This window comes from Typopeltis vanoorti, chromosome 18 (assembly GCF_054136105.1).
Source record: "Typopeltis vanoorti isolate ZY-2024b chromosome 18, IOZ_Tvanoo_1.0, whole genome shotgun sequence".
Classification (NCBI taxonomy): domain Eukaryota; kingdom Metazoa; phylum Arthropoda; class Arachnida; order Uropygi; family Thelyphonidae; genus Typopeltis; species Typopeltis vanoorti.
Genome location: NC_143566.1, coordinates 90,359,122 through 90,380,874, shown reverse-complemented (window position 1 = coordinate 90,380,874; position 21,753 = coordinate 90,359,122). Strand labels below are relative to the sequence as shown.

The 21,753-nt window shown below is 35.8% G+C and overlaps 1 protein-coding gene across 4 annotated transcripts in view; it reads left to right on the top strand.

The window, feature by feature from the left end:
- Positions 1 to 21,753, top strand: part of Nsun2 (tRNA (cytosine(34)-C(5))-methyltransferase Nsun2) — a 272,640-nt gene that overhangs the window by 116,737 nt on the left and 134,150 nt on the right. For all 4 annotated transcript variants that reach the window (XM_090407903.1, XM_090407904.1, XM_090407905.1 and 1 more), the window contains one exon: positions 12,132 to 12,333. In XM_090407903.1, coding sequence (XP_090264029.1) covers positions 12,132 to 12,333 — 202 coding nt within the window. The remainder of the gene's footprint in view (positions 1 to 12,131; positions 12,334 to 21,753) is intronic.

Genomic DNA, 21,753 nt, shown 5'->3' with positions numbered 1-21,753 from the left:
GAAAATAGGTACAATTGTTGAAAATGTCAACTGTGTTGTGAACAGGGAACCTGTGGAACAAGTAAAACATTTCAGCTTCTTAGGCACAATTTTTAGTGAAGATAGTAAATTAAATATGGAAATAGACAACAGAATCAATAAAGCTGGTATGGTAGGAAGTCAATTGAATAAATTCATATGGAATAAAAGAGAAATTGGTTGGAACACTAAATTAGCTGTATATAAGACAGTGTTCAAACCAGTTTTAACTTTTGGGTCTGAGAGCTGGGTCAGAAGTAAAACACTTGACCAAAGACTAGAGACCACAGATATGAGGGTCCTGAGAAAGATTAGAGGCATGAACAGATGGCATCAATGGCAATATCATATTAAAAATGAGGATATTAGGAAAGAACTTGATATTGTCGGCATCCAGGAATGCGTTAGCAGAGCTAATCTCAGGTGGTATGGTCACTTAAACAGAATGGGCGAGGAAAGATTAGCAAAATAAGTGTTCTCTGCCAGGTTGGCAGCAAAACGATCCAGAGGAAGACCAAGATATAGGTGGATTGATATGGTACAAAGTGCCTTAGACGATAGAAATATAAGATCTCATAATGTTAGAGCCTTGACAAGTAACAGACTGATTTGGAGGAAAATTGTAGATAGGAAGTTAGTAATGATGTAATATTTTTCATGTAGTATTATCATATCCTGTACACCCCTTGAGGGTACATGTCAGGAATTTGATTATATATATATATATATATATACATATATATATATATATATGCTAACTCATCACCACCCTTTGCAAAAACCTTGATCATTAACACCCTCAAAAACAGAGCTATAACAGTTTGCTGTAATGAACAAGGCTCTTAAGCAAGAATTACAAATTATTCATAATATATTTATAAATAATGGCTATAACAAAAATACCATCAATAATGTTCTTCACAAAACTTCATCAAAAAATGCATATAATATAAGATTACAGTAAAACAATAGCTATCCCATACATTAAAGGGTTATCAGAAAAAAAAAAACATTAATAGAATCTACACTATTATAATCTTTATGCCATTTTAAATCACCTGTAAAATTTAAAAAAAAAACATATTCAACTCCTCTAAGGATTCACCCCCCCCCATTTACTCACTCTGGAGTTTACTGTATCTATTGCACCTATAACTTACCTTATATAAGAACCTTGTATGGTTCTCAAACCTGGACAATAAGCACCAAAAAAATTACAGATCTAATTAACTCCTTGGGAACTACATGTCTCAGACTGATCCTTGGATACACCTGGATGGACCGCATCACTAACTCTGCTATGCTAAATCTGGCTAAGCAAGAACGGGAATTCGTCCCTCTGTCCAGGCTTTCTGAACTATGCAGTGCAGCCACTGTAAGACTTTTACACCACTATACTTCAGCATTTCTGGTCGAATGCGATCACTATTTAGTCTCTCCCTCAGACACCTCCAGACTTCTTGCCTTGGCACTCTATCATACGCTTTCTCCAGATCAATAAATACCAGATGTAGCTCCTGTTGCTTCTTTCGAAACTTTTCCATTATCTGTCGTACCCCAAAGATAGCATTTGTCGTTAATTAATTAATCAACCAGGCATGAAGCCAAATTGCTTTTTTGCAATCTCCACCTCCTTCCTCATTCTTCCATCTTGTCTTCTTGTCATTAAGTTATTAAATTATATCACATAGTCAAGTAAATCTGTTGGATCAAATATATATATGTATATATGTACTTTTTTCATAAAATTTGTTTCTTATCATTTAATGATATGTTCTTTAAATATTTATTACATTATTATTATTTCATTTTTCAACATTTCAAAGTTAAATAATTTTTAAAAATTGCTTACTCCATAGTACATACTGCAGATATGCAGAGAAGAATATAGAAATTTCTAAAAATTAATTTTGATAATCTAAAAATTATTGAAAGTACATAAGAAGGGAGGGAAGTTGTTCCAGACAGTAGTAGAGGAAATGAACAGAGGTAGAAAATATTTTTTCTGTGAGTTCAAAAATGAACTACAAATGGATGGTCACTAGACACTCTACATCTAATCAGAAACTTATTAATACAAATTCTGATGAACAGTAATCAGAATAGCTGTAGAAAATGTCTGTATGAAAGAAAATGGGATGAATTGATGAAAGATAGGTCATTAATCAATCTAACCATGAATACTCATCATATGAATTTTCTATTGTTGAAATGATATGAATTCATTTAAGATTAGTTGTTCAGAAGTAAAATAATGACTGGAATGAAACAAAAAGTTTCTTGTTTCATTAGGGTTACTGAAGAGGCATTATGCCAAAAAAAAAAGAGATTGGAAATTAAAAGTTATCTTGTCTGCATATTTTGGTGTCATTAATGTAAAAGTGAAAGAAATTAGTTCTTTTTTGATTGGACATGAAATATATTAAGGTTTGTTAAAGCTGAGGTTTCAAATTTCCATTGTGGTTTGGACATTGGTATCCATTGATATAGATGTAATATTATTTAAATTTTAAAAAACAGCAAATATTACTTGATCACCACAGAAAGTACAAATATTTCATACTGAAAATAACAGTACACCATCAGAGTGGGAAAACAGCAAGCAAATAAAAAAAAAACAGGAATACAAGGTTAAATACAACAGCAGGTTTACAATTAATAATGGATAAAAAAAATTTCATATTTCTAGTGTAAAATTGGAAATTAAAAGTTATCTTGTCTGCATATTTTGGTGTCATTACATGTAAAAGTGGAAGAAATGAGTTCATTTTTTGATCGGACATGAAATATATTAAGGTTTGTTAAAGTTGAGGTTTCAAATTTCCATTGTGGTTTGGACATTGGTATACATTTTTATAGATGTAATATTATTTAAATTTTAAAACAGCAAAAATTACTTGATAACCACAGGAAGTACAAATATTTCATACTGAAAATAACAGTACACCATCAGAGTGGGAAAACAGGAATACAAGGTTAAATACAACAACAGGTTTACCAATTAATAATGGATAAAAAATTTCATTCTATGTAGAAAGATTTGGACATTGGTATTCAGTGTTATAGATGTAATATTTAAAATTTAAAACAACAAAAATTACACTATAACCACATGTTAAATATTTTTATTTATATTTTTATACTTAATTAGTTGTTACTTGATTATATCCTATCTTATTCAAAACCTTATTCACTTAAAATCCTCCTGGCTGTTCTATTGTTATGTCGTTGCTTTCTCTATATTTTCTGATTTACAGGGTGTTCGGGATAAATTTGACAGTTTCGTAAGGAAAAAGAAAATCTTCTTTGTATCTATTAAATTTAATGAATTGACAAAAAAACATTACAGGCAGAGTTAATTACAATACTATCAACAAGATTTACTCAAAATAACCACCATTAGCATCGATCACAGCTTCAATTCTGCTTCGGAACCTCGAACAAGCTGATGCTACAGTCTCCCTGGGAAGGGCCGCAAAAACTGTTTTAATTTTATCCATTAACTGGGCTTTTGTATTACTGGAAGTGCGATTGGTGTCTTTTTCAACTGCGCCCCATACAAAATAATCCATGGGGTTAAGGTCTGGGGAGTTTGGAGGCCAAACATTTGGACTGGTGAAGTCGTAGAAATTTTCAGACAACCATTTTTGACTTTTCCCAGAGGTGTGGCAAGGGGCCGAATCCTGCTGCCATACATACGGCCTACCATTGGCTACCCTTGTTATCCAGGGCTTGACTACAGTTAGCAACTCCACGAACAAAGCCCGAATTCCAATGCCAGGGTTCTTCAACACCTGTTCCTGCAGATTTGCGAGGAATTCTGCTGTACGAACGCAATCAGATCGTCTGCTAGGGATCTTTCTTCTTGCTACATCCTCGTAGTCACCATTGCAAGTCTCTAGTTCATGCCTGATTGTTTTTACTGTATTCAGGGAGCATTGGGCAGCAGTCGTAATATCCTTATTTTGATGGCGGGCACGAATCATCATGATACAAGCTATTCTCTTCCATGATTCAGGTGGGTTCCAGCTATCCATCCTTTCTGACATCTTGTATATGAATGAAGAAGGGTCCAAACTTTTAAATGAAGAGAAGTGTGTGTTAATACATGTAACTTACGGAAAAATATAATTAATTATAAATATGTCAAATTTATCCCGAACACCCTGTATATCTTCCTATTCTATCTTTCTATCGCTATTTTACTTCTTCAGATATTGGGCCTAATATACATATAGCTAGGATTGTTTCCTCTTTGGATACTGGCGAATTTATATTTTGCTGCACCAGCCAGTATCCTATAGCAGAAAAGGATCCTTGCTCAGGGAGACAATACTAGATTCTGAGGTTTTCTTACACAATATCTTACATTAACACTGCCATATAGATTCAGATTATTGCAGTCATGACCTAAATCTATAATTATGTACATTATTTAATTCCTTCCTGCCAAAATAGGTTCTATTTTTATAAGTGGTAGTTTGGAATCGTAATCAGGCATGACCCAGGTTCAGGTAAATATGACAAGTTTATTGGAATATCTAAACACAATACATAAAAAATTCATACACTCAATTTGACTCAGTACTAACTAAAAAGGCTCAATTTAAGAGGTTAACATATTCTAAATTAATTCAAAGGTTAAGAAACATTGTAAAACACAGTAATTGAAAATTGGGATAGATAGCAAATGATATGAAGTGAAACTAAAATTCCTTTCTGTAATGCTATTTATAAGATAATATAAACAAACTCAGTTACTGAAATCCACAATTCTGATCTCATTAAGTTAATCCTATCACATACAATTACTAAAGATCTTTTCCAAACAATTCTTCTTACTCTCTCAAAGGAGGTTAACTTTCTAATTAGAGACTGTCCACAGAGTTCTTTAGAATGCTGTTCTTAATTTCACATTCACAAACAATCTTCTCTCTTCTAATGAATTTTATACACAAAAATAGAGTAATTTCACTTTACCAAACTTTTTCCACATCTTTCAGCACCACGTGTACGTCTGGTTACTTCTTGTCTATTGGCTGTCCATACGCCAACGTATGGGTTACGCTATCTTCATTATTTCTGCCGAAAACAGACTTAAATCTTTGCGTTTCAGGAACAACTCAATGGGACTTCTCAGCGACAGCCTGATTCTGCTAGGACTGGAAATTTTTTACCTTCAGCTCTGCGTAGAATCCTTCTCCATTTTCAAGAAAGCCTGCTGTCCGACATCTTATCTTAGCACAGACGCTTCATCCCCCCCCTTTACGCGAACTCCCGCTAACTTCCAAGCCACCAAACAGGAAAACGATACGACAAGAGAGAGAGCTCCGATACGGTGCTCGCCCCCCCCTTATATTCTTTGTTAGAGCACCCCTTTTTCAGAGTCCCTTATGCACACAACCCATATCTTTTCACCCCTTGGGTTCATCCCTTGCTTTCCCAACACTGTTATGCTCTTGGATTCACGGAATACACGTCAACGTACGTTCCGTGTAAGCTACTGCCGCCAGCGTTACGCTGGACATGTGGACTTGTATACTTTCTAAGAATTATTACTTAGTAACTATCTGGTGACTCATAGTTAATCTATACAGCTTAAGTGAGGCTTAAAATTAATATTAACAAAATCCTTCCTTTAAGACATTCTCTAATTTAATTCTAGTAGTGATCAAAAGATTAAAGTACATGGAACATAAGATAAAATTGCAAATTTATACATAAAGTGAAGAAGTTTCACTTTTGATTTCAGCTGATGTGCAGGTATTTCTCTTTGTTAGTAAGTTTAGTATGTTAGATGTTAGATTCTGAATGAATGATTTCTTTGCAAGATTCCTTCATTCAGGATCTAACACACAGTAATAAACTTTAATGAAAGTGAAGACATTTCATACTGAAAATAACAGTACATGATCAGTGTCTGGAAATGGAAACAACAAGCAAATCAACAAATAGAAATACAAGGTACATACAGCGATTGCTAACACCATGTTTCAACATAAAGATGCACACAAGTTCACATGGAGAGAAGACACTAGAAATAAGAAAAGCCTTATTGACTATGTCCTTGTTGATAGTGATATCTTCATGTTTGCTCAGGATACTAGAGTGTACAGAGTATTTGAAATTGGAAGTGACCATTACTTTTTTTTTATATCTAGTCCACACAAAAGACCACAAGACCTATAGCATACTAGCACTGTGTGTGAGCAAGAAGAATAGAAGAAAGGAGGAGTCCATTTTCACATTTTGCTTGAACAGCTGACGGTTGTAATTTTTGTGGAAGGCAGAGTTGTGGAGACTATTCCAGAGGACAGAAGTAGATGGAATAAGAGAGCAGGCAGTGAAGTTGGTTTTGTGAGTTTTAAGATGGACTGTAAAAAAGGATGTTGGTTAGTAGTAGCTCTTGTTTTAATGATTTTAGAGGAGAGTGGAAGAGTAATAGTGGCCAATTCAGCAGAAACTGAATGTCTGAGAGAGAGGGATTGAAGTGGATCTGTTACAGAGGGATTATTAATTAGCTGGATTACCCTCTTCTGGATAGAATCAAGCAATCTTAGAGAAGATTTTGGTGCACCACCCCAAATGTGGGAGCAATAATCCATGGCTGGTTGTATTTGGACTTTGTTTAGAGTTAGCAGCTGTGACTGTGTGAAGTAGTGTCTTCTGCAAAAAAGTACATCAAGTTTTTTGGCAGCTGCAGAAGCTGTAGTTGATATATGGTTGTACCAGGAAAAATCGGAGGTGCAAGTCAGTCCATGAAGAGGAATCTTTTCATGTTTGGATATCTCAGTATTATTGTAGGTAAGGGTGAGATCAGACAGAACTGAGTTTTGGTGGCATTGAAGATTACAAGGTTGTCCTTACTCCACTGAGATATATATATAAGAGATCTGAGTTCAGATCTCTGGTCATGGTGGATCTTGAGGATTCTAACTTAGCACTAAGCAGGATAAAAATGGATATCACAATGAAAAGTACAGTATTTAAGAAAGTTTTAAAAACAATTAAAGTTGAGCAGCTTTTACAAGTGAATTGTATACTTGACTATACAAACATTATTGAAATGTTTCAATTTGTTTCATTTTATGAAACAAATTGAAAACAAGAACTAAACCTGTGAGTCTTGATGGCAGACTCCGAAGAAGACATTGATTAATTCAACTAGGGAGATATGTGATGATTTTGTCTGCAAGGATAGAAAAATAAGAATACCATAGTGGACACAAGAAGTTAAAGAAGCAGTCCTGGAAAAGATGAAAGCATCTTTTCCAGGACTACCAAAAGCTCCTAGCAAATAAGTCTGCATGTGCCCTAAACGAATACAGAGAAAAGTGACTATTAAAGAAGTTAGAAATAGAAAAGTGTATTGTAAAAGGAATTAAAGATGATAACAGTGACATGAAAACTGAAGATAAAGATATTCTAGATTTCTGGAGTAATTACTTTGAAAGACTGCTAAACGAATTAAGCAGTGACAGAACCATACTAGAAAATTTTCAAAGGAATTGAAGGAGGAGTACAAATCAATACTTGAGGTAGAAAAAACCATCAAAAACTTAAAATGTGGAAAGGCAGTTGGAATAGATGATATTCAATGAGAAATGCTTAAGTATGGAAGAATAAAACTTTTGCAGTGATTCCTAATGATTGGAGTAGAGCTCTCGTGGTACCCGTCTATACAAAAGGGAATAAAATTGAATGTGAGAATTATAGAGCAATTTCTTTACTAAGTGTTCCAGGTAAGATTTATAACTTGAAAAGAGGTTGAGAAAGATTGTGGAAGAGAAACTTGAAGAAGAATAAGCTGGGTTCAGGCCAAATAGAGGTTGTCGAGATCAGATTTTCACTTTAAGACAAATAGTTGAGAAATTGTGGGAATATGACATGGATCTGTAGTTAAGCTTTGTAAATCTGGTTAAATCATACAATAAGGTGCCCAGAGAAAAGCTTTTCATACTATATAAAATACTATATTAGATGAATGGAATGTTATACAGACTAGTACACAGTCTGTATTTGTGTTGTAAGTCAGCAGTTAGAATGGATGGAAATACAGGAAGATGGTTTGATGTAAAAATCAGGGATAAGACAAGGATGCATATTATCTCCACTCTTATTTATCATCTAGATGGATCACATTATGAAAGAAAGTAGCGTTAGGCCCAATATTAGAATTGGACATGTAATAATGTAGTGGACTGTGCCATTTGTAATAATTAAGACCATGCCATTTTGTTATACTATGTTCTGTATTATTTTTTCGTACTTCCACTACGCTGCTTCATCTTTGCTTTCTTTACTTAAAATTCACAAATATGGTTGACTGTCTTAACTATCGGCTGTCGCCATTTATTTATTTCTACTATATCTTATTTCTTATGCTCTATAGTCTAACAAATTTATTTGTTTTACGACTGCGCCAGTTAGACTATATTCTAAGTGCGAGAGTATAAGATCTTAATCAAACACAAAGCAGATATTGTTTATATTCTTTGCTTATATATATCCTTACTTTAAACTAGTCATGGCTTAATTATAAATCCCATAAACTTCTATCTTATGCAGGTTCGGAATTATTTACAGAATGATTCACACATATGTGCACAAATGTACAATACTCTTGCTAGTCTCATTTCCTGAGCAAATTCACAATCTAGCATAACATCAACTGAATTTAAGGCATACCTTGGTTAAGCCTAATTCAACATTAATATGCAGTAGCTCATAAACATAGACACTTGACATACATTCTTGTTCAGTATTATAACTACTTACAACTATTCAGCACAGTCTTTCACATTAACCTCTTGTTCAAATTTTAATTAAGTTAAAGGAATTATTTACGGAATGATTCATATTCACATATATATATACAATGTCATTACAATTCTCTTGCTAGTCTATCCTTTCTAACCTAACCTTAGTTCTAAGCTAATTCACAATCTGGCATAACATTAACTGACTGTTACCTTGTTTAAGCCTAACTCAACATTAATATACATTATCTCATCAACATAACCACTTGACCTACATTCTTGTTCAGTTTTACAGTTACTTACAATTCTTGCTCAGCACACTGTCTTTCACATTAACCTTTTGTTCACACATAATTCTTCTTCTTGTCTTTATTTCTGCTTGCCGACTCATTCCTTTTTCCCACTAAATTTCTTCATTGTCTGAGTCGTTGGTATGCCTTGACCTATAGGACCCTTGACATGGTGGCGATGCACAGCTCCTTCCTTTCAAGATTATTGATACAATTATTTCTCACGTAGTGATGGACAAAGATAGAAGACTCGGAGCGTACAACGATTTTCTCTAGATTTCTGACAGCAAACCCAGCGTGATGGTGGACCCAGGTAAGAGAAAGCTCTTAGAAAACCCTAAGACAAATGACGCTTCTCTTTCAATTCCCGACAATGAAACTGGCATGACGGTGGACTCAGGTAAGAGAAGGCTTAGAAAATCCTGAGGAAAAATTATGCTTCTCTTTCAACTTTTGACAGTGAAGCATGATGGGGACTCAGGTAAGAGAAGGCCTAAAAAACCCTAAGACAAAATTCCTTCCCATGACTTGCCTTGTATAGGCCCAGACCTCCATTATGTGCATGTGCGCATCTCTTGAAAATGGTCACGTATTGACCTTCGGACATGCTGACGTCATTCTTTGCATGTATTTGGAATTCTCTATCTGTGGAAATGATTATGTATTGCCTTTTGGACAGATGATGTCATCTTTCATGCATCTTTGGAAATTTTCATCTATGGCAATTCTTAGAATTCTTCACTAATCTTAGTATAGGACTTACTGATTTAACATTACTTACTAGCCTTACATGATGACATCATGTAGCACATTAGTTTGACAAAGGTTCAGTACAATATTATTACAGAAAATATTATTTTCTGTAATAAAATTTCTGTTTCAAAAAATTAACATTACTCGAAGTACATTCTCTTAAACCAAAAAAAAAAAAAAAAGTAAAAACAAACATGGCAAGTTATTAAGTCACATATGAGAGATTTTACAGACATGTCAAACTTAATTCTTTGTTTTATGCAGATCTAGTGCAGGTGAGGATTCTCTAACTAAATTGAATAACAGCTGTAACAAATTTGGTATGAAAATCAGCAATAAAAAGACCAAAACTGGGCTAAAACCTTCCATTCTGAATGGAGACTATTCCTAATTTATGCTCATGCAGAGACCCACACTTTTTACCTTGTAGGCATTTGGACCGAAATCCTAAGGAATAGGTTGGTTACTCCTTATTCCTGGAGGTATCCTATGTCTGTAGAGGTGTGTTCACAGGGCCCGTTTGCCTGCTTGCGGGAGGAAAAATAAATCCCAGATAAACTTGGGAGAAAAACCCTGCTGTCCATGCCCAAGACTGGCTAACTTGGCTAAGTCTGAGAAAGATCCTTAAGCTCCTCATGTCCATGACAAAAATCAAATGCAGGATACTCCTTTCCCAGGCATATGGTTGTGAGGCGCATAGCCACTCGGCTAACTATGTGGACATGGAGACTATAGAACAAGTAAAATATTTCAGCTATTTTAGGCACAACTTTTAGTGAAAGTGGCAAGTTAAATCTGGAACTAAACAAGAATAAGCAAAACTGGTATGGTGGGTAGCCAGCTGAATAAAGTTATATGTTATATTTAAAGCTAATTTTTAAAACAGAAATTAGCCAAAACACCAAACTAGCAGTATACAAGACAGTGTTCAAACCATTTTTAAGTTATGGATCTGAGAGTTGGTTCGAAATAAAACACTTGATCATAGACTACAGATATGAGAGTTCTGAGAAAAATTAGAGGAGTGAACTGATGGCATCAATTGCAGAATCATATTAAAAATGAAGATATTCAAAAGGAACTTTGACATTATTAGCATTCAAAATGCATCAACAGAGCTAATCGACTGTGGTATGGCCACTTAAATAGAATGGGTGAAGAAAGGTTAGCAAAACAGGTGTTTGATTCCAAGATTATTTATTTATTTATTTATTATTATTCAGGCATTCATAAGTCCAAAGACTCATTGCGGGAGACCCAATCTGTCCACACAATCTATCATACCTCTCCTTGAACGCATTAACTGACTCTGGCAATCCATTCCACTCATTCACAACTCTTCAAGCAAAAAATCTATTTTGTTGTGGATTGTAGAAGTGGATTGATAGGAAAAAAAGAGGGGATATGATAGAAACAATTAAGTTGCTTAAAGGGTTTTATAGGATATGCAAAGGAAATGTTTCAGCACTTGGCTAGAGGGACCAGAACAAGGGGATCAACTTCCAGGGATGACCCCTTTGTTCTGGTCCCTCTAGCCAAGTGCTGAAACATTTCCTTTGCATATCCTATAAAACCCTTTAAGCAACTTAATTGTTTCTATCATATCCCCTCTTTTTTTCCTATCAACCAACTTCTGCAATCCACACACACCTTCAGTTTATCATCGTAGGAAACATTCTACAGTCCACTCATCATCTTGGTCTCTCCCCCTCTGAATCCACTCCACCACTTCCTCATCCCCAGGAGACCAGACTTGAGCACAGTAATCTAGATGTGGGCATATCAAGGCCTTATAAAGAGGAATTACAACTTCCTTATTTCTACTTATTAATATGTTCTTCACTAGCCAAGTAATCTTATTTGCTACCTTAGCACTCTTAGCAATTCTCTTAGCAAGGAGTACAGTGCCATTAATGTGATATATGGCTTGTAATCTATTTATCTCAAAATGCGTAACTTTACATTTCTCGGCAGTAAACCACACCCTTAACTTTTGCCCATACTGACAGCCTGTTTAAATCATCCTCCAATCTCTCCACATTGCCTTGATTTCTCTACCTAATTTTGCACGTGCACACACACACACACACACACACAAAATTTAGCTTTTCTAACTAAAATGTGACTAGTACAGAAATAGTTCTAAGTCAAGTATGCAATATCGTAATTGCACAATATTGCATACTTAAAAAAAAAAAAAAACTCACATTTTCTTTTCAAGAGCATCCAATAATATATCTGATATGTTTATCACACACACTACCAAAAAACATTCTATTTAATATCAGTTATTTGAATATTCTTGACATAGGTGCTGTAGAACTTGTAGATGTTACTTCATCATTACCTGGCTTACGAACTTCTCCTGGTCTGACCTATTGGAAAGTAATGAACAGAGAATTAAAGTCCTTCAAATCATTTGAAGAAGTACCAGAGAAAAATCAAACTCAGATACGACCTCAATTGTTCCCTCCTAATCCTGAAGTAGCTGCACAGCTTAATCTTAATAGATGGTAATTATATTATTTATTGCTTAAAATGTAACTGACTAATTCTTAGATATTTGTTAATTTGTTTTTTACAATAATTGTTTATTTATATTGTGGCCAAATAAATAAATATCTCACAGTTGTATAGAACATACCAACTGTTCAATGACAGAAGATAGGTATATGTGTCATTCCTAATATATATATAGTTATAATATGGAGAGAGTAAAGAAGTTGGCTGCAATTGTGAAGTATATACTTGATTGACTAATTTTGTGTAATTAATGATATTATCATTGTTATTATTATGTTTCTAGAATTCCATGTGAGCATTTATATTCTCAGCAGTTTAAAATAGCCACTTCTAAATTTCAGCTGTCTTTCTAATTTATCAGTAGTATTCTTCTCTGTATACATGAGATGTTTTTTTTCTAATGAAGTATGTAAACTGAGAATCAAGAATAACTGATCTGAATGAGTTATAAAATGATATAATAAGTTGTGAGAAGATGCTGCCTTTTTGGTATTTTTACTTTCTGTCCACTGTTAGGTTTTGCCATAATTACATCACTTCTGCAGCATTGTAGGAGTACAGAAAACTTCATCTAATTCACTGTTGAGTTTGTTGATCATGAGTAGCTGCCAATGAATTTATTAAAGAAGTTTTATTTCTAGAGAGTTGGAAATAAAACTTTGAATCCAAAATCCTTAATTCAAATTACAAAAATATTTGCAGTTTTAATTTGCCAGTTTTCTTTAATAGTCATAACATAAACCACTTATCTTCACTTTCTTCCGTCCTTTTATCTCTTTTAAGTTTTGTGGAAGATTTGTGGATTGCAAAAATTGGTTGATAGGCAGAAAAGGGGTGACGTGATTGAGACATTTAAATTACTGAAGGGTTTCTATAAGATTAATCCTGAAGATATTTTTGAGAATAGGACTGGTGGTGGGAGGACTAGGGGCCATACATGGAAGCTGGGCAAGAATGTGGTTATCAGGGGTGTTAGAGCTAGGTTTTTTACTTGGAGAGTGGTGAATGAGTGGAATAAGCTGCCAGAGTCTGTTGTGGGTGCTATGACTGTGTGAATGTTGAATAGTTGTTCTTGACATGATGTTAGGGCCTCCCTCGATGAGTCTATCGACTCCTTGGAGTTGCCCGAAATAATAATAATAATAATAAGTTTTAGGATTTTATATATTTTTCTCCATGAAAGACTACAAAACAACAAACACACATTAAAAACTCCACCTGCCATATCCCCCCCCCCTACCAAAAAAAAGCTGTCCTGTTGTCATTGCCGTAACATAACATTTAATAACTTTTAAATGCTTTCCCCCCATACGAAAACTCAACATCAGATATTCATAAATGTGATATTGAGCAGCATTGTAATATCTTTTTTGCTCCACGCATGCCCACTATGGGTCATACTTTTGCTTTTTTGTTTTAGTCATGAACTCCCCCCCCCCCCCCCAAAAAAAAAAGCAGGCATTATGTGTTATAGTTATGATGCTTTACTTGAAAACAGTAAATCTTGCACATTTGAGGTGTGTGCATGCATGCAATGGAAACAAGTTTATTATTGTAAAAGAAGTAAGTTTTTCCAATCATGAGTTACATTTAATTTAAATTACAGTTATCATTTCCAGTAAATAAATTTGATAATCAAATCAATGTATTCATTTAGTTCAGTATTAACCTTACACATAAGTCATGTGCAACATACATAATAAACCAGCATTTCTCAACCAAGGGTAATGGGAAAAAGGTTTGGTATGTGAATAACAGGCAGCTGAATTTTTTTTAATTTATGAAATTATTATTATTATTATTATTATTATTATTATTATTACGGGCAACTCCAGGGAGTCATTAGACTCATCGAGGGAGGCCCCAAATCATTTTCATCACAACTATTCGACATTCATACAGTATCTATCATACCTCGCCTTAAACTCATTCACTGTCACAGCATCCACCACAGACTCAGGGAGCGCATTCCACTCATTCACTACTCTAAAAGTAAAGAACCCAGCTCTAACACCTTTACTAACCACACTTTTGCCCAGTTTCCATGGATGTCCCCTAGTCCTCCCACAACCAGCCCTGTTCTCAAAAATATCTTCTGAATTAATTTTATAGAAACCCTTCAGTAATTTGAATGTCTCAATCATATCTCCCCTCCTCCGCCTATCAACCAATTTTTGCAACCCACAAATCCTCAACCTGTTCTCATACGGTTCATTCCACAGACCTGCTATCATCTTGGTCACTCGCCTCTGGATCCTCTCCACCTCCTCCCCATCAAGAAGAAACCTAGGTGACCAAATCTGAGCACAGTAGTCGAGATGAGGTCTTATCAAGGCTCGATACAGAGGAACAATAACCTGCTTGTCTCTGCTTGTCAACGTATTCTTCAGCAACCAAGTGATTTGATGAGCTGATTTGGCCACTTTTGCAATGTGTCCCCTAAATTTCAATTCCTTATCCACCAACACTCCTAAATCTCGTGCCTCATCAATTTCCTGGAGCACGGTTCCACCAATGCAGTAAACTGCCTCCCATCTTTTCACCCCAAAATGCATAACCTTACATTTTGCCACATTAAATTGACATCCATTCTCCCTAGCCCAGACCTCCAATCTATCCAAATCATCCTGCAAAATTTTGACGTCATCTGCATTCACTATTGCCCTACCCAACTTCGCATCATCCGCAAACAAATGAACTGTTCCTCTCAGATCCTTTCCTATATCATTTATGAACAAATTAAACAGCAGTGGTCCAAGAACAGATCCTTGTGGTACACCACTAGTCACAGGCCGTCTTGTGGACTCTACTCCTGAGTAAACCACTCTCTGATATCTCTCCGTCAACCACCCTCCTATCCATCTCACCAACCCTATGTCCATTCCCATATGCTGCAATTTACTGATTAGAATTCCATGTGGTATCCTGTCAAAGGCCTTAGCAAGGTCCAGCAGAATCACTGTAAACCCATTACCCTTATCCAGTTCAGCCGTCACTGTGTTATAATACGTGAGCAAGTTACTGAGGCATGACCTACCCTTCACAAAACCATGCTGTCCCCGATACAGTATCCCATTTTCTTCTATCCAATCTTGTATTTTCCTCTTGACTATTTTCTCTAAGACCTTGATAATGATTCCTGTTATGCTGATTGGCTGGTAATTTTCAACAGCAGCCTTGGAACCACCTTTGTGCAGTGGAACTATTTTCCCCTCTTTCCACCCCCTTGGGACTGACCCAGTCCTGAGGCTCAAATTAAACATAATGGTCAAGGGCACTGACAATTCTTTGGCCGCTTCACGTACGACATGAGCTGGTATACCATCCAATCCCACAGATGTATTGACATTGAGGTTCTGTAATAGACTATTACCTCTACTTCATTCATCACAATTCCAGTATAAGCTGTTGGTTCCTCCATTTCCGCAAAGCCACCACCTGGATGATATACTCTTGCAAAGTGCTCGCTCAGTAATTCCACAACATCGACTGATTCAGTTACCTCCCTACCCTCAGCATTTTTTAAGATCATTCTACCATGAGCATTTTTCCTTTTACTTGCAACATATTGAAAAAACTGTTTGGGATTCTCTTTAGCCTGCATGGCCAATTTCCTTTCGTAATCTGCTTTTGCTTTTCTTACCACCCTTGTTACCATCCTGGCCTGAGCTTTATACTGTTCATGCACCTGATGGTCACCCTTCTCCTTAAATTCCCTCCACAATTGTTTCTTTTTTTGCAGCTCAAGCTTAATGGTGTTATTCATCCATTTAACCCCTACCTGATTTATTATTCGGACTCTTGGTATACAGTCAACCATTGCCTCCTGCAAACAGTTCTTAACCACCTCCCATGCACCATCAACATCCAGCCCTTGCAGTTTTACATGCCATGGCATTGAGCCAAGCACACACCTAAGCTTGTCATACTTACCAGCCCGGTAATTCCACATATACCCTGTCTTAATTGTAAATTCGACTCCTTTAGCCACCTCCCAAGTCATGACCTTATGGTCACTCTCACCAATTGGTGGCAACATGGTCATGTTCGTTACAGCTACATTCTCAGTTGCAATTACTAGGTCCAGCACTCTCTGCCCCCTGGTATTTTCCAATACATGTTGCCGTAGATAGTTGTCTCTTAATAACTGCATAAAATCCAATTCCTTCCTCCCATGTGCCCTCTCCTCTTTCCAGTCAATGTTACCATAATTGAAATCACCCATAATAATTACCCTCCTTCCATTCATTTCTTCTATTTGCTTATGCATACTATTCCCACCATCCACTCCATCACCCGGTCTATAGCAGCACCCAATTGTATATTTTGTTCTGCTAGATTGTATCTCACACCAAACAGCCTCAAATGTGCTTTTTTCCCCATCCTGCAGTTCAACTTCTATACTCCTTGGCTGAAGCTCATCAGCTATCATCAATAACACTCCTCCCCCCTTTTTATTCACCCTGTCACTCCTGAACACGCTATACCCATCGCATTCAATCCCACTAGCTTTATCATCTTCTGTCAGCCATGTTTCACTAATACCGACAACCTGTGGCCTGGAAGTGCCAACCATGGGCAAAAACTCTTCCTTCTTGTTCCTAATACTCCTGGCATTAGTGTACATGAATCGCAGAAGCCCATTTGTCCCATCCCTGCTTTGATTCCTTATACTAATTATCCCATTCTGATTTGTTGTCCGTCGTACTCGCCCGGGCATAATATACTCATTCATACACTTAACTGCCCCCCCTAAAGTCTGCATATCTACTCCCCCCCTCTTAATAAATCTAGTTTCCCTGAGTCTGTACATCCACTTCCACATCATTCATCAACACTCTTTCAAGTCTCCGTACACCAACTCCATTCAAATGTAACCCATCCATCTTATATAAGTCCTTTCGCCCATCGAACTCATTCCACACATCCACAAATTCCACACCACTCTCTATGCATAACCCACGCATAAAGTCATTGGCAATTATGGCCCTCCTTCTAAACACTTCGCTGTCATACCGCAGTAAGATAATCACCATCCTAACTCTCTCACTCTTCTCTTTTGCTACCTCAAACAACTCCCTCACATCCTCTATCATTTCCATTTTGTCCTCTTTCAAATCATTCGTTCCTGCCACTATTATCATCTCTTTCACCCTCTGTTTTTGCAGTCGAATAGATTCGCTGATTATGAAAAATAAAATATTAAAAATTCCTTCTAGAAAGATAAACAATTACGTTTTTCGCATATCTTTTTGCAATTTAGCAGGAATTGATAAATTGTACTGATTTTCAAATATTTTGTTTCTTTAACCTCTGAGTTGCAGATTAGTCTTATCCTAGCAGTGTTGCTGTCAGTACACATTTTTCTTTTAGTCAGTTACTGTGCAGTGCTGAGGATTTAGTAAACGTTTGTGTCAATCAGTGTAAACTAATTACTGTCAAACAAGTTCAGACATCACACTTACTTTTGTTAAATATTTGTTCAAGCCCTCCTGATTTATTTCATTTAATTGTTATCGATTATAACTAAATCACCATGTTAATACAGCATTGTATGTATTGTATTGTACACATATTGTACATATACATAATAAGTGGTTATGGAAATTTTTCAGTTTTGGTGGCACATGTATTAGAAAACAAAGGTTGAGAACCTCTGTAATAGGTAGTCTATTATTTAAAAAAATGATTGTGCTCTTCTCACAGTATAATTTCATTAACAAAATACACTGTTAATTATAAATTAAACAGCAAAAATTATAATTGGCACAATCTAATTAAATACTTCCAGCACCCTTATCCCATAAGTAAGTGCAAAATTGCAATATAGTATTATCCTAAACTTATTTTCACAGCTTACAACATGAATTAGCTTAGTGTAATTAGATACATGAACATTTTACATAATGAAAATTTGTGTTAACACCATTATTGAAAAAAATACAATTTTCAAATATTTTGAAATATTTGATAATGCAAGCAAGAATATAAGTACTACTTATATTCTTGTTTGCATGAATTTTATTATTTGTCTTTCCTGTTAAATTATTGTTTAAGGGTAATTTATGTAAATTCAGTCTTGGTTATGAACAGCAAATGAAAGGAAACAAACTGAGCTGTTTTGTGGCATACATTTAAACCCACATTAAAGGAAAGCATATTTCTTTATAATTGCATGTAATGTATAGTGAGAATTAAGGAACATCACATATAACAATATTTATATAAAGTAAACAAATATCATGGGTGAGTTAATTTTTTTTTTGGGGGGGGCTAAAAGTTGTATTTCTTTTGAGAAAATGGTTAATGCCAGACTTGTCTGCTATTTAAAAAAGCAACCATCTTTGTAATACACAACATCGCTTTTGTAAATATCATTCAATTTAAAATCATGGAAAAAGTTTATGACACATCTGAATCTTAATAGAAAATTAAGTACACTATCTCTGCCACATAATCAAGAAGAGGGCGTTCTCCAAGCCTCTGTTTTAAGTGTGATACTCTGTACTGTAAAAGTTAACTCAGTCACCAAACAGCTTCCTCCCACTGTAAGCATGCTCTGTATGTTAATGACTTCACAATTTTTTGTCACTCTTGCAATGTGAGGGTAGTTCTTTTCCATCTCAATAATAGGGAGGTGAGGAGATAGTTGAATATAGAATGGAATGGTGTGAAACTGGTCAATTATCCAAATCCAACTTACCTAGGTGTTACACTAGATAGGACCCTAAATTATAAGCGACGCATAGAGAAGACAGCAGCTAAAACTCAAATTTAACATTAACATTATCTCAGTGGGGTGCAAATCCACAAGTACTGTGCACCTCTGCACTGGCACTCTGCTTTTCGACAGCCGAGTATGCCAGCCCTGTTTGGGAAAGATCATCACATGTCAAAATTATTGATAAGGTTCTTAATGAAACATCTCTACACATTACCGACTGCCTTAAACCTACAAAAATTGACCATCTGTCTATACTCACTGTCTGGTATTGCACCTCCTCACGTCAGAAGGACTACTCAGAGTAGATATGAGCAGAAACAACAACTAAATTCCAGAATGGGCAGATCAAGCAGAATATGGCCAGATGGGGCTACACAGACAATGACAGCTGCTTGTGTGGTGAAACACAAACCATGGATCATCTTCTGCAATGCTGCTTAATAGACAATAATATATGTACCTGAGATAATTTAACCTCCCTACCAGCCAATGTGGATGAAATAGTGATCCATGTTATTCAATGGGTTTTAGAGCTTCGTATCGAGATTTAGCTGGACGTCTATGGACATCGTGGCCGGTTGGGGGGTTAATGCACTGTAATGAAACAGCTTTAAAGTATATTAGTCACTGGATGATTGAAATTTGACATTTTGTTTTTGCTTAATATTTCATGCAAGTGGCATTTTTGTCTTTATTAAAAGACATACATTAGTATGCTTTTAATGTCTATTTCTTTAAATGTATGTGTTTAATCATTTATATGTATGCTCTTACATTTTCTGTAGTTCGCACATGAAATAAATAAATAGGCAAGACTACAAGAACACTTCTGCGACTGTAACATCCTATTCCAGAACATTTAAACAATAAAAAATGAAACAGGATACAAAGTATAAGAAAAACTGAAATAGCAGTCCATGCCCTTGAACAAAAACATATCCTGCAAATTGACAGGACCATAATATTAGACATACAAGACAACAAAACAATGCTTAGAATATTGGAAATAATAGCCTAAAATGTGACGAAAACTCAAAAAACGTCCACCGACCCAACATAATCTCCGAGAGTTCAAAGCTTAACATAAAAATTAGGTCACGACTCCGACCAATAGGAGACAACACAAGTACACCAAAGACAGAAACACCTAGCCGACATGAAATAGCCTCCACTTCCCCCACGAGTTCTAAAGATGACACCTGTCAAAACGGCTCACACCCTGTTACTCCCACTCCTGACTTTTTCCCATAAATTCCTCCTCTTCCCCTTAAAAATAATTTTTCTTCAGATCCTTCTCTCATGCTCCCTCAAACATTCTCTACCCAGCCTTAATCCTTAATAATAATATTATATATATAAAAAAAAACGTTTTTTTTTTTTTTTTTTCAAATAATTCCCCCACATTACTCCCCCCCCCCCCTCTTTAACAGCTTAACAGCAGATGAATGCACATCACCGGGATAAGGAGACAGAAAACAACATGCAAAAAGATATGTCCAAATTTTCCTCCTATATCATTCTTCATAAATTAGTTTTATAATACTTCAGTAATGCCCTAAGATTTGGGTAAAGAGCCAATGACATTATAAAAAAAGGGCACTCCTAAATGAAAGTAGGCTATATTAGCCATTAAAATAAGCCATTATTAGCCATTAAAGCCATTTATTTTAGAGGCGTGACATGGGAATTTTCCCAGAAATAATACCTATTCTAGCAAATATTTATTATATAAAATATGCTACAGAATCATAAATAAAACTGACTGTTACTCTCCTCTTCAGATTATTTACTCATCTGAAAATTATCGCTCTTCACAGATGAGTAGATGAGTGTATTTTTCAATCTCCATATACACCACCAGGGGGAGAGAGAGCACAAACCTCTCTCCTAGCCATAGTGTGGTCTTGTCAGTATATCCCATGATACCACTACATGGACTCTGTTGGGTATGGTATTGTTGGATCTTGAATGAAAAGATTTCCTTAAAGAAATAATTTATTTAGGATTCAACAAGTTTTAGCTAAACAATATTGAAAATGCTTGTACATAGGTAAAGATACTAATTGTTTAAAGAATCATATGCTAGTACAGATTTTGAAATATTACTTAAAGGTAAACAATGTCATAATTTTTGTAAGAATTTATATTGGAAAAGGTATTCTTTGTAAGATATATGTTAAGGCATGTAATGGAAGTTCAAAGTCCACTGACGAAAACCTCGGGTGAATTGCGTAGCCTATGGCAAATTGTTTACGTGTGGAATGGCACGTGCTTGATGTTTTCCAGGAAGATGCGGCACGTTCATGTAGTTCTCCAGGAAGACGTGAATAGAATATGCGACACGTGCGCAAAAGAGGGTGCCAAGGGTAGAAAGTATAAAAGGGGTTTGCCCCCCTTTTGAGAGGCTTTTTCTTCTTGACGTGTAGTCTACTAGAGATTTTCTTGTGGAGTCAGAGAGAGTTTGAGTTTGGGATCTTATCGATAGTGTGTAGCTATTCACTGCCATCATTTCGAGATGTCGTATGGAAGGATTCGACAAGGAGATAATCGGCAGCATTCCAAGCAAGTTTGAAGGAACTGATGCCATATATGTCCACGTGGATCGGTCCGAGCCATGCTGTTCTAGTCCACGATGGGAAAGAAAGGCAGAATAATGAAGTCGAAGCCTAGCCTTTGAGACAATTGT